The 15,125-nt window shown below is 31.2% G+C and overlaps 1 protein-coding gene across 1 annotated transcript; it reads right to left on the minus strand.

The window, feature by feature from the left end:
* Positions 1-3,551: 3,551 nt before the first annotated feature.
* On the minus strand, positions 3,552-6,409 carry LOC131602619 (transcription factor HHO6-like). The gene is made up of 5 exons (XM_058874777.1): positions 6,004-6,409; positions 5,610-5,896; positions 5,076-5,496; positions 4,353-4,426; positions 3,552-4,119 (listed from the first exon to the last, which is right to left on the minus strand). Exons 1-5 carry the CDS (start codon positions 6,215-6,217, stop codon positions 3,838-3,840), a joined length of 1,278 nt encoding a protein of 425 aa, XP_058730760.1. The 5' UTR covers positions 6,218-6,409; the 3' UTR covers positions 3,552-3,837.
* Positions 6,410-15,125: the final 8,716 nt, after the last annotated feature.

Raw genomic sequence — 15,125 nt, forward strand, 5'->3', positions numbered from 1 at the left:
ATTTTTTTTCAGAAAAAAATAAATTTTTTGAATGAATAATATCAGGGGCACTTTAGTTGGGTTTTGTTTATGTATTTACTTTGAACTCTCTTTGTTTATGTACCTTGTTTGTGTATTCTCTTGTAGTTGGGTTTTGTTTATGTATTTACTTTGAACTCATGTATATTTGTCGCGCATGCCGTTATATTTAATCTGCTTTGCAAATCTGTGTTGATTGTTGTCTTGGATTTTTGCTTTGTGCTATGGTTTTGAGTTGTTATAGACATATACTGCTCGTATCCTTATCTAGGATGATTATCTGTTAGTTTTTGAACTCTAGAGATAGATTAAGAGCTAACAATCTTTATGGATGTCGAAGCTTAATGCTTCCGTGTTAGTTGTGTCGGTTGAGAGATCGTCGATACAATTGATATGGATGTCTGCTGTATTTTTTGGTTGGCTGAGAGAACGTCGCCGAGATGACATAGTAGTTCTCTCTACTTTGGGTTAGCAATGATTTAGGGTGTGAGCGATGCTGGATGACATTGATGAGCATTGTAGGTTGAGTGTAAATGGTCGATAAGTTTAAGTCTGTGACGAGTAAGTGAATTTACATGCCTGATAAATTAATTCTATCTGAAGAATGTATTTATTTTCTATTCATATGTTTTATTTTCTATTTTCATTCTTTAATCCATTCAAACCCGAGCTCGAAAACATCAAAACCGTTGAATGACATTTTAACAACTATCTCTATGGACACGATAATTTCTCGAAACAATACTTTCAAATCTTTTATTGTTTGCCGCTATTCCGTAGCAACAGCCATCTGCACCATAACCGTGCCATTGACTTTCACAATCAGCCATTTACATACATGATTTGGTAATTAACAAAAATAACCAAAGGTCAAAAGTTTGACTTTTCTTTGGTGACATTACATCATATAACCATTCATTTTACAATATTACAAATTACACCAAAATAAGCTTAATCCATAAATAACTTTGCGCCACCATCATCATTCCATACACTCCATAACATCAAACCTAATACCCTCATCAAACTGCAAAAACAAGGAGTTAACTCTGTTAATAAAACAGTTAGCCACTTAGCAACATCATGATCATACAAGCATACCAACATACCATAGCATACATACATTATATTCAATTTTGAGGACCACTTTGATTCACACAGTTTGCCAGCATATCCTAACAAATTCAAAACTAATTTTACATATATAAACTAAAATCAATTCAAACAAATACAGCAAAACACAATCCCCACCATTGATTCAACATAATAACATGCAAATCACTGAGTGAGTGGTTCTTTGCCTCATATTTCCAATTGTCAATCAAACCAAATTTTTCCTCCATTGTGCTAACAAATCCCCACTCAGTTCACATGAAATCCACACTCAACTAAGCCTATTTAAGCACCATCAAATCACAGCAAATGGTAGCAACTACCTTATTAAAATTCTGCAAAACCGCTGCCAAAATCCCTCACCTAAAGCTCTCCTCTCATAGATTTTAGAGACTTCACCTTGAAGCTCTAAAGTTGAGCTAAAAACCCACCCCCATTGGCATCCCTAATGTTAGGGAAGATCATGTTGTTGATGTGTTGCCTGCATGTCGTCGTATTATGGATCTTCTGCGAGCGGGTGTAGACAGATGAGTCTTTCCGACAGACTTTCTTGAGAGGGACATTGTAGATGTCATTCTTACTAAGGCACAAACAATATTGCAGTAAAAGAGGCAGCAAAGGAGCACGGATGTTCGACATACGCAATAGTATAGTATTTGTATTATGGATATTATTATCGTTTGTAATTTATTTTGGCTGTATTATGGATTCATAATTGATTCATTTATATGACATTTTCATCTTATTAGATAAGTGTATGGTTTAATTTATAAAAATATTGTTATGATAGTATAGTTATAATATATAGTCTATTACATTAGTGTACTTCTAAAAATATATCAAAATTTACTGCCAAAGGTGAATAGGAAGTGTATATCTGTAATTGGATACACATATGTATCTCCAGATAAAATTGTCAAAATGAGGGTGTCTCAGATAGAAATAAATGTGGTGCATATAGGATAAATACGAAAATGTATCTCTGAATTAATTTCTAATAAAAAGAGAGTGTGACTCATTTACACATGTATTTGATATGAAATGAATGCGTTCAAAATACACTTTCGAATTCATATGATCATTTTTCGAATTTTCATAAAATAATTCTCCATCACTTAGGGTGGAAAGTAACCCTCTAAAAATTAAGTGGTTTAAATAACTAATTAGAACAAACTTGGTTCAACCTAGCCCAGATACACTCCATCAATCAATAAAAAATTAAATTATACCAAAGAAACAAACAAAACCCGTGTTCATCAATCATATTGACAAGATTCTCACCAAATTACACACACAAACATGAACAACACAACACACAAATTTTACTTAGATTTTGGAAACCAAACAAAATACCAATTAGGCCAAAACATCAACAACAATAATAATTTTTGTTGCCTTGGTGGGTGGTGGTTGGCTTTTTCGCCAAACGCATCTTGACGCGTAGAATAATAATTGGTGGCATTTTCTTGTTCCATACAAATTCATGCCATGATGGAAAACTACTAACCAGTTGGCTCATCTTTGAAAGAATCTTTTTTAAGCATAGTTTCTAGGTGGGACATTACATGGTAGATATACTTACATAAATGTGCCTTATTTTTTTAATATTTAAACACTAACCTACCATGTAATTTTCTTTTCTCCATGTTTACCAACACATGTAATACAGAATATTTTGTCAAGATTTTTTTTTGAATTTGGACCAAATATTTAATTTGTGGTAGTTGGTTGAGATAAGCTGAATTGAACCTGATTTTAGAAGGTGTATATAGAATTAAAGAGATTCTATCATTTTCACTAGCTTATTACACCAAACAGACCCTCATAATTATAGATGAATGATAATATATCACTGTGGGCTCCTTCATTATTTTGTTTGCAAGATTCTTTTCTATAATTTTGTTTGGGGAAAGTGACTTTTTTGTCACGCTTGAATCTTGATCCATTGTAAATAAATGGTTGTTTTTTTCACTCTTTAGGGTTACGTGAAAGGACAGAATGATGTTAAATTCAAACCTTTGACTAATTAAAATAGTGGAGGCAATTATGTATATGATATGATATTTTTATTAGAAATTTGCAATTTAATATTGACTTTTTTTACCATAGTATTACTTGTTAGTGCACTATTTATGTGCTAACAGTTTCTCTCTCAGAATCTGAGGTTCATATTCCATTAAATGCTAACAATTTATGTGTTGGATCAATTTATATGATTTTTGTGCTCTACTTTTAAATGGGACTCTGTCTGGGGAAGTAGTTCTGGTTCGACTTTATTGCGAATTGGAAGTGAAATTACAACTGCAGAGAGTGATAGAATTTTCCCTTATTACTTTTTTTTATTTGAACAATGAGAGACAGAGCAGCAAATGAAATAACAGAAATGTTTCATGTTCAGTGTTTGAGAAAAAAACACGACATGATCATATAAAAGGGACTAAATAACCCAGGAAAACATAACATTCACTTGTGACAAAAACAAATGAAAGAATTATTATAGATAAAAATAACCTGCTACTTATCATCGTGGAATGTAGAATTAATAAAACAATAATTCATAGTCTCAACTCTCAAATCAAAACTCTAGTATAAAATTCCAATAGCCTCTCTCATCTATGTATTCATGTATTATTATTCTCAATGTAGTTGTAAAACTCCTCCCATGTATACTTTTATCTGCAAAATTTCATGGTGGAGAGTATAATCCTATACACCAACTTGTCCATGTCTGTGAATATGACTTTTCCAGCTATAACTCTCTGATTTTGCATCTTCCTCGTCGTCTTCCATGCTATCACCTTCGGTTCGGGATGTCCCTCCCCGGGATCCTGTAGCTAAATGAAGAGGACTTTGTGGAGAACCAGAGGCCGAACTGCTACCTTTCGAAGATCCATTGTATGGTTCTTGGGACATCCATAAACCTCCAAGAACTACAACAGACTCGTTGCCGTTTGCAGCTGGAACTCTCCGTGTATGAAGCCGGTATTTCTGCAATAATAATAGCAAACTATATATCAAATCAACAATCCTAACTTCATAATAAGCGCAGAACTCAATCCTAAAGGCCTCACAACCAAACACCGTCTAGTATACCTTGCTTACATCTTCAATAGCGACATTATATGATTGATATCATATTAACTATACCATAATCATCAAACACCTAGTAACTAAGCTTAAAGCATGTGGTTAAGAGAGAAAAAAGAATACCAAGAACTCACTTGCAAATGGCTCTTCACTTCATCATTTGTCAGGCCATCAACTTGCATGAGTTCTCTGATTTGCTTTGGAGTTGCTGCAGAATTAAAAGAGACAATTAGACTAATGAACCAAACAAGATGTAATATTATTACACCTTACCAAATATATGAATGCAAAATTGCAAAGCCAAATCATTTGGTCTTAACTCTTTGATTCCTAGGTGAATAAGGCCTGGTAATCTTGAGTTTGATTGTGATATAAATAAAGTCTGATTAAAAATTGTTCCGGGGATAAGCCTATAGATTGACATGTCTATATATAACACTCCTATTTGTCTTCTTGCTGATCTAAATTTTAGCAATTCATAACTTTACCAATGAACCCTGCCTATATTATGCATATGTTAGCTTTGCTATGCATAGCCGATTTCCAGCATAAAACTTGGTCGAATCTCTATGACATAATCATAACTTTACCAATAAACTAAAGAAAACAACATTCAATTTCAAATTTCAGACGTCGAATCCCTAAAATTCTAAGAGTAACTATCCAGCACTTCTTCTGGCATATCCTTCTATTTACTGATCTACTGTACCAAATTAGTCAAAATTGAGCACTATGAAACCTAGCAACAGAAGAATTAAAAATAAACTAAATGCACATTTCTAATTTAAGAAAGTGAAATATATGCTACATCACAAAAAACATAAAATTCACTAATTATAATAGTTTCAAATTCAAACCTTGAGAACCTCCAAGCTTCTGCAATGCATTAACAAATCTCCTATGCAACTCCGGCGACCAGCATCTCCTCTGTTTCCTAGCAATCTGCTGCGGCTGAACTGGCGCACCCCTCAAACTCGGCTGCACTGTAGGAGGAGAAGACGAAACAGAAACAGCCCTGCTAGAACTACTTCTCGACCCCCTCGAATCAAATCCTTCCCTCAAACCTTTCACTCCCGGCGTCAGAAAAGACAGCCTATTATTCAAACCAGTTTCATCTTTCTCATCTTTAGGTGCTGCCAATTTAACCGTAGTCACAGGAACAGGAACAGAAGAATAACTCGAAAATGGCATAAAAGCACTCCCTCCATTTCTATTACTACTACACGATCGAAAACGATCTTCAGCTACCGTCACAGATTTTTCTTCCTCTTCTCTTTTCTGTCATCACCAAATTGAAAAGAAAAAAAAAACTTAAATAAACATTTCCTTTCCGGTAATAAAGAAATAAATAATGTTCTATTTTGATTGTTTTATCATATCATGTATAGTACCTTGGTTTCTAATTTATTTCGATTGTTAAGAACTTTATGATCAGATTCAGAAGCATTATTATTATTATTATTATCATCAGTAGTGGTGGTGGTTGTGGTGGTGTTCCATAGCTGAACAGAACTCATCCAATTCTTCTTATCTCTGCATTCATTATTCTTATCTCTATCAATATCATGATTTTCCTCACTATCATCAATCTCTTTCTTCAACGGAATAAACTCTTCCAAAACCGGCACACAATTCTCACGTCTGCATTTCTCCAATTCATCCTTCAAAATTAAAATTGCTGCCGCACAAAAAAAAAAAATCAATAAATCGAAATCAACACGAAGAACGATTACGATTACATTGATATTGAGAAATGACTGAAACGTAACGAATAAAATGAATTACCGTCGTTTAAGAGGAGCATAGAAAGAGGTAGTTCGCGTTTGAAGGCGTGGATCTTATGGAGTTCTTGTTCCAATTTGGAGAGAAAATCGTGGAGTTTAGAGAGTTTATGAGAGGAAGTTTGAATTGAGGATAGATTGTAGAGGAAACTAGCGATGGTTTTGGGAACGAAAGTGGGTGTTAAATCTAAACTCAGTTCTGAAGAAACAGAGGCCATTGGATTGGATTAGATCTTGTTGGATGATGAGTATTGGCCGTTGGATTGAGATTGTTTGTTGAGGAGTTATAACAGAGGAAGATTGTGGGAGAGAAATAGTGAGTAGAAGGTGTTATGGGATTTATATAAGAGAAAAGATTGGGAATGGGAATGAGGAGAGTGAGTTGAGATAATTTTGATGAGAGAATAATAAAATGAATAATAATAAATAGGTAGTGTAATGAAGTGGGTTAAATGTGAATGTGGAGGGTAAAATGGAGAATGTGGAGATTCTGTTCAAGAGGGAGAAAGAGAAAGTAAGAAACGACGAATCAAGTTTTATGAGTCACTTTCGGGTCATCGCGTATTTAATCCAACACTGCTTCATCATTTCTAGATAAGGGTGGCAAACGGGCATGCCCGCCCCGTTTAGGCCCACCCTGCAAAAACCCGCGAAAAAAAGGGGCGGGGCGGGCATATGAGAGAGTGTGCGTCTAAAACTTTGCCCCGCCCCGCAAAAAAGTGAGGGCGGGGCGGGGAAAGCCCGCGGGCATTGAACCTTTTAGGCCTAAAAATAGTAAAATTGTATGAAAAAGCTCATGCCCGCATAAGCCCGCAAAAAAACGGGGCGGAGCGGGGCGGGCACACTAAAGGGAGCGGGCCTAAAACCTCCCCCGCCCCGCAAAAAAGTGGGGGTAAAGCGGGCTTTCCCCGCGGATCGGGCCCGTTTTGCCACCCCTGCTTCTAGACCTCGTTGCTTTCTTTATTTTTTATCTTTTATTTTCTATACTATTAGTTAAATTGTACCTATAATAAAAATTAAATGAATAATAAACTGCATCGCTATCATTTTTTGTTATATTTTTTAGGACAAAATTAATTTTTTTTAAAATCATATAGTCTGGATTTTATGTAAAAGACTAACAATCTCTAGTGTAAGAAAATTAAAAATGGCAAAGAAAAATTGTATGAAAGTTTTTAATGGTTAGAATATGATTTCTATTTTTTTACTATTTTATTTAAAGCACCTTTGAAAATTGTCTGTTTCGCACCTTTGAAAATTGTTTGTTTCGCAACAATACCTTTACATTAGGACATACGTTAGTTTAACTGTCAATCTTTCATCTTATGTGATAGTCAAGAAATTCACAAGCGCATATTTCTTTATAAACACATCAGCCAACTGAGATATGTTAAATAAGATAATGCTAACAAAATCGCATTGATATTTAAAACTTGATAACTCTAAAATCATGTGTTCCCCAAACGTAATCAAACACATTTTGTAACAAACATGATAAATTTTCAACAATAAAAATTAAAAAATTAAAAAAGTAATATCTAAAAAAATACGATACTCTACTCTAACATGTGTTCTCCTAACTCGTCACTAGGAAAAAATCTTAAACATATGTTGTTTTTAAACCACTAAAAATATTACTTTCTATGGTGATATCAAACTTTATCATTACTATTTTAAAATAAATAATACTAAAGTTTAATATTTTAATACAAAATAATAATTGATTTATAGTGTTTCTTTAACGAGGATAAGTAGATATAGATTGAAATATTTTGTTTGCAAAACTTACTAATAAGATACAAACCGGACAATAGCTAGCTATATAAATATAATCAATCATACCAGCTGTTTTATTTTATTTATTAATAGAAAAACCATAGATATTTGTGATGATGCTATTGTTTGGTCTAATAGAGACCTAAACCTAAAAAAAACCCTATAATATCCCTATCTCACTAAATTAACCCTATCAGAAAATATATCCATCATTCTTGACTCTTGTATATTATTACAACATATACTAAATAGAGATAAACCTTATCTTCTGTTAGCTTTTTTTATCAAGTTGGACATAGTGGGCACAACAACTATTATTAACCACTGTCCACATATGAATATTTGATTTTGGAGGAACCTTCAACTACACCTAAGAGATAAGAAGAATATTTAGTTTGTTGATCTATATTTTATTTGTATCCTCTTTCTTGGTCGTGAATCTGAACTTTCAGAATCTTTCATTGTCAAAATTTAGCACATTATTCAAGATGATATAGTACGTTACCAATAGAGACTAAGTTAAAGGTGCGATCCAAAGTGAATTAGGTGGAATAATTTGATGGAATTGGAAGGTTTGGTATCCATCGACAATATACGATATTTAAGGAATGGCCATTATCACTTCCAAAACAATTCCCACTCCTACATTAAGGTCATCATGAAGGGACATAGATTTGCTATGGTCAACAAATCTCATCAATATATATATATATATATATATATATATATATATATATATATATATATATATATATATATATATATATATATATATATATATATATATATATATATATATATATATATATATATATATATATATATATATATATATATATATTCTATTTTTTTTTACTTTTTTTATTATTAAAATTAAAATCAAAAAGATTTTTTTGATTAAGATTGAGCATGGGCTATACCATTATAATGTTGTGACTGATTGTGAAAAGAATATAATGCATAACGATTTGTATTTTAGTTTTTATTATAGACTCTTAGGTTTTGTTTGGAAGTTTAGAGGAGAGGAAAACAGTGGATTCAAAAAATAATTTTTTTTAAAAAAATATAGAGAAATATAACATTTTTTGAAAAATAATAATATTTTGTTTAAATTGATAAAAGAGTTTTTTTTTTTTTTGTGATTAAAAAGGGTCCAAGTCTAAAGAGTTATACACAAACAAATCTCCTTACCCTTAACCTCATCTACATCTACATAAGTCTTATACACCTCCCATGGACAATCCTCTAAAACAATTATACCATTAATATGACTCGTCCCTAACTTCGTCAAACAATCAACACATTTGTTCGCCTCCAAAAAAACATGTATTATACGAAACTCCACTAGCTTGTTCAGCTCCTTATGAATTTGTTTTAGCAAGCTCATACATGCACTCATGTGATAGCTATCCTAGGTGATGGCCATATTCACTTCTTTCGAATCAATTTGTATATTCACTCTCGTTATCCTTCTTTTGTGCAGTAATTTGAGACTTTTTAGCACTCCCTATAACTCTGCATTCATAATATTGCATCGTCCAAGCGATTTTGAGAAACCACTTATCCACCTGCATCGATTGTTTTTAATTATACCTTCACATCCTGCATTGAAATTTTGACAAACGACACCATCAATATTAAGAGTCATCTAATTATCTTTGGGAGGTTGCCATCTAATGTGCTAATTATCTTTGGGAGGTTGCCTCTAATGTGCTATGTCTCTTTGATTTCCACTGATGTTTTCCTCAACAACAACTAAGTACTTCTCCTAAATTATTGAACCTCCACTCTTTAATTTCTCTAACCAAGTTCGGTGGCATAATGAAATTAAGGATGTCCATGATACAGTTCTGTTAGAAAACTAAATCGAAATGAATCCTTTATATAAAATCATACGAACTGAATCGAACCGTTTTAATTTTTTAAGAATCGAACTGAATCAAAAGTTTTAAATTGGTATAATAGTTCGAAATTCTGAACCGTACCAAATCATTAAAAGACAATTTTTTTCAAAACTGAATCATTTATTAAAGCACCGAACCGTTATACTTTGTTTTGAATTTTTTAAATAAAAATTTATTTAAATCTATTTTTAGCATTTCTTTATAAACTTTTTTAATATATTGTTTTGCATAATTGTTTTCAATAAAAAATCCATTTGAAATTTTTTTTTTGGGAACCAAGCATTTTTTTCAATATTCATAAAATTGATTTTTTTATTTTTGAAAAAAATGATTTTTTTTATTTTTGAAAACAATTGACTTTTCTTATATTGTGAAAAATCAATTTTTTTCAATAAAATCGACTTTTTATTTTTGTCAAAAATTGACATTTTGTTTTGCAAAAACTTGATTTTATTTTTTTGGGAAAACCGATTCTTTTTATTTTTGAAAAATACTCAACTTTTTTTCCGGCAAAAATTGACGTTTTTATTTTCAGAAAACATACTTCTTTATTTTCGTAAAAAATCGAATTTTTTTTACTTTCGAAAAATCCTTTTTTTTTTTGGTAAAATCGTTTTATTTTTCAAAAATAATTGACTTTTGTAATTTTTCGAAAAATACTGAATTTTATTTCTGTCAAAAATCGACTTCTTTATTTTCGTTAAAAATTGACTTTTTTTTAATTTAAAAAAAAAGAATATTTTGTTTTTTAAAAAAAATGACTTTTTTTTTATTTTTGAAAAAAATAAATTTAATTTAGAAACTAAAGTAACAATGGTTCGTTTCAGGATTAATTTGAGATTGGTTAATTGCTTAACGATTCGGTTCTAGAATTATTAATAAAATATAAGTTTATCCCAGTAATAATAGGGGTTTATCCCAATATCGATCTCGAGGACTACGTAGGAAATATAAATTCTTATAATGATTCAATTAAACAAAATAACAATGGGGTTTGGTGTTTGTTTGTAAATAGTAAGGAACAATGAGAAAGTAAAGCAAAAGAGTAAAAAATGTCTTTTAAGCGATATGAGAAAGCATGTTAAGGCAAGGTGTATGAATTGCCTTGCATCAACCTTTAATCTTTATTTACGAAATGTTAGTTAGAGTGAACTATTATTGAATCTCAAGAGTAATTTTCCCTAATTTCTCAGCAGAAAATCTTTGATATTCTTCTTGTATCCTAATTCTTTAGCTATTCAAGATGATATCAAGCAATATGTAATTTTAACAAGATTGTTACGGCTACTATGGCGAATCCTCATTCCTAAGCAATTTCTATCGTAGTATCGTACAAAAAGCGATAAGGTGGTTTGTCTGACCTAAAACTTAACCGTAAATCAAAATCTATTTGTACGATAGAAAAAGCGTTAAGAGCTTTTCACAGTAAAATAGATTCACACAAACACTGAATTCATAAAATAAAGGAAATTAGGTTCATAACAATAGCAATTCAGGGACACTCGTAGCATTGGAGGGTTTAGCCGCTTATAATATTAAAAAAATTACAATAAGAATGTTAGACATGACAAGGAAAGTGGATAGCTTTGATCTTCAATTGCGATTGCTCCTGAAAATCTCCGTTCTCCTAAACCCTTGAAAATCCTATTCTCTCTTGTGAACTTCTTTTGTACGATCAAAAGTGTGTTTTGTCTCCTCAGTCATAGATCACTTAACAGTTGTAACAAATACCAAAAATGCCCTCTGAGATCACAAAACAAACTCTTCAAGAAAATCAGCACAAAACAGCACACTGGCCAACACGGGTCGTGTCGGGTAACACTGTTGGTCGTGTTGGCCCAATGGATATGGCAATTAAATTTTTCAGTCTCAGGCATGCAGACACGGGCACCCCTGTCAGCCCTCCGCCAAGCCTACAAAGCTCAGGAGACACTAACACCTGTGTCAGGCCTCTGTGATGCTCAAAATTCACTTCTAGGAAACTCCGAACTTCGATTTTTCTCGAATAAATCCTTCAAGTTTTTGGTTAGACCTAAAAACATATATAACTACCCCGGAAACACATAAAATGTGACAAAAAGAGATAAACTACTAAAAACAATAATATGCGAATGGAAATAGGAAAAACAATAATAACTTGAAAACAATAAAAAGACAAGACAAAGTATTATCGATTTTTGCAAATTCATGCCAAATAGATGACAAAAACTAGTAGAATTGGTGACCGGTCAACTTCTACCAACAATTAATCCAATTTGGTGAGCGGATACTACCTTATCAATAACCTACTTAAGCCTATTAATAATACTTTTACCCAACACTTTATATATAATGTTACACAAGGATATAGACCTGAAATAAGTCACTAATTATGGGTTAAGCACTTTAGGAATTAGACATAGATCGATCAAGTTTACCTTTACAATACTAGCTGGGTTTTTCCACATGGCATGGACATAGGTGCACAACTTTGGGCAAATAATGTTCCAAGATTTTGGTATAAACGAGTTGGAAATCCATCTAGGCATGGAGACTTACAAAGTTCCATCTCGAAAACCACTTGCTTGATCTCTTCAATTTTGAAATTATCATTTAATTGCTCTACCATCTTTCTCTCCAGATCATGATATTTGATTTTGGTATAATGCCACTCATCCACATTGACAACATAAATATACAAGTCTTGATACCAGTCTTTGAATAACTTCTTAATGACATCAGGATCTTCAGTCCATTCTGCATCACTAGTTTTGAACAAATTGATTAACTTCACTTATTTTGATCATTGTTGTGACATGGTAGAATCTAGTATTCCTGTCCCATCTGCCATCCAATTCACCTTCGACCTCTGAAACCACATCAACTATTATTATTATTAGGAAAGTCAACTATGAGATTGATTTTTATTTAACCATATATTTTTTTTTTAAATGTTGCTGATTTATAAATATAACAACTTGTTTATATTAATACGTACACATAAATAAATATTTTCACTAGAGATTGAACCCTAGACCATCAGTTTACACTCATTTAACTCAACTAGCAAATAACAATTGAGCTACTTCACCCACCCATTTAATCATATTTATTATGATTTCAGAAAACAATTTAAAAATGAATTGTGTTGTAACTAGAAAAGTTTTATATGATGATATTACTTTTCGGAAAATGCTAACGAGTGCTTTTGAGGCGTTCTTTAAGAGTTTAATAAGGTATGTTTTTGTTTTGAAATACTTGTATTTAATGGACAAGAAATGGAAATAATTGATTTTCTAAAAAATAAAAAGGTATGTTTTCTTGTAAATACTTGTAATCAATGCATTAGAAATGGAAATAATTGTTTATTTAAAGAATTTTTTCTTCATTTGGAATCCTTAAAAAGCTCCCTTAGAGCACTCGTTAACATGACCCTTACTTGATATGATTTGAATATCACATTATTTAATGATACTACTAATATAGTGTTTATTATAATTTATTATTAAATTTATGTATCAAATAATTTATTCGAGATTTTGAGCATAAATCACATATTACATTTATTGCACTAAAAAAAAGATTTGACTAAATTTGCCACTTCACTAATAAAATAGTCAACTATATTTCCAAATTAATTTAAATAAAGTCAAGATACTTGATATTCTTGTGTTTGCGGTGCATGTGATCATTAGGTTAAAACTTAGAACAATAGGTGACTATTCATTTGATATTTTATTTTGTTTCTTTATCTTATTACTACCTTTAGGAAATTATTGATCTATCATTGTTTTCCATTTGCACGTGCTTAAATTATGTTAAAAAATTCCACAAGTTTTACATTTCACCACTGTTAAATTCCTAGATAGTACATTGATAGAAGATGATTTATCATTAGATTTGTTTTTTATTCTTAGGTCTATCCTAAGCTCTTCTCACGACCGTTGAATTAATTGGTTCCCTATTAGATGCATGCTAAATTTTTGGATCATTGATAGTAGAAAAATGTAGGAATAAATTGTCATAAAGTTTTTTTCTTGCACAATATAAGCAACCAGATTTGTATATACTATATATCGTACACACCTATAATAACACACCAGCACAACATAACATACATATAATACTACAAAACAACATACAGTACAAAACATTGCACATTACATAGTAGAGCATACACCAACAAAACAAGCTCTACATAATAGGCATAACAATGCACATTGGTTAAACTATAATAACAACTAAACACACTATACATAACAGACATACCTATAATAAGTTGACACATATTTATCCATCCCCCTTGTTAAGTCAAATTTTACTACATTTATATCATGTTAAGAGGTTTAAGTCCTTGCTTAAATGAAAATTTTGGATGATCATATCAGAAGTATTTGATGTTGAAATAACTCAATTTGTCAAGTACTTTTAAAATTTCTATCCAAGACATAAAATCCATATCTTATTTCCAATTCATTTCGTCTATTTTACAACCTACATAAAGTTTGATGAGGTGAGGACATGAAACAAAGTCTCCTATGATTAATTCTCAGCTTAGCTGATTTTGTCTGAGCTGGTCTATAAGATAAATAATTGGGAAAACGAAAAAGCATGTATTAAAATATGTGGTGCACACAACATGTAATAAATTAATATTATAATAAGGTATGGACCATATAAAGAAAAGACAACCCAAGTCTTGGTCCCCACAATATATCTCATTAATAACCTATTAAAATGCAAAATATGGACCACCTAGGTCTTGGTCCCAACATCATTTAGGGGACTTTTGGTTTATCAATCTGTATTTTTTTGTTGTAAAACTAGGCTAGACATGCTAATTGCTAAGTGAAAATTTGTGTGAAGATGGGTGTTGAACCCACTCCTTCAATGTCCCATGCATGAGCACTTACCACTATGCCAACTTATTAAGCGTTATATGTTTTGCTACTTAATTTTATATATTACATAATTGTTTGTATCATAATTTATATTGAAATTAATTTTTGACATATTATAATAAGATAATATATAGTATATATTATGTTATCATAAATTATTTGTTCAATAAAATAATAATTGTTATTTCTGATATATTATAATAAACTAAAATTAATTTTTAATATACTGTAATAAACTAAAATTAACTTTAAATATATTGTATATATTTGGATAAATAATTTGAAATTAATTTTTACTATATAATAATAAAGTGAAATTAGTTTATAACATATAGTATATATTTGAATAAATAAATTGAAATTAATTTTTGATATATTATATTTATTGTTTGACTGTATATTAATTTCACTTTTATAGTTTGACATATAATACTAATTGTTACATGACAGGTTGTTCCAAATCACAGGTTACTTGAAAAATGATGGTAAATTGAGAGAAGATTAGAGAGTGAATGAGGGAAGAGAGTTTATTGATTATTGTGTATATTATGTTTTTTAAAATTGCA

Source organism: Vicia villosa, linkage group LG5, assembly GCF_029867415.1.
Source record: "Vicia villosa cultivar HV-30 ecotype Madison, WI linkage group LG5, Vvil1.0, whole genome shotgun sequence".
Taxonomy (NCBI): Eukaryota; Viridiplantae; Streptophyta; class Magnoliopsida; order Fabales; family Fabaceae; genus Vicia; species Vicia villosa.

Bases quoted from the DNA above. Each gene is read 5' to 3' on its own strand.
- LOC131602619 (XM_058874777.1), bottom strand. From the start codon at position 6,217: ATGGCCTCTGTTTCTTCAGAACTGAGTTTAGATTTAACACCCACTTTC. The intron at 5,497-5,609 runs GTACTATACATG...TGGTGATGACAG, and splicing joins GAAATAAATTAGAAACCAAG to AAAAGAGAAGAGGAAGAAAA. The intron at 4,427-5,075 runs GTTTGAATTTGA...TTAATTCTGCAG, and splicing joins GAAGCTTGGAGGTTCTCAAG to CAACTCCAAAGCAAATCAGA.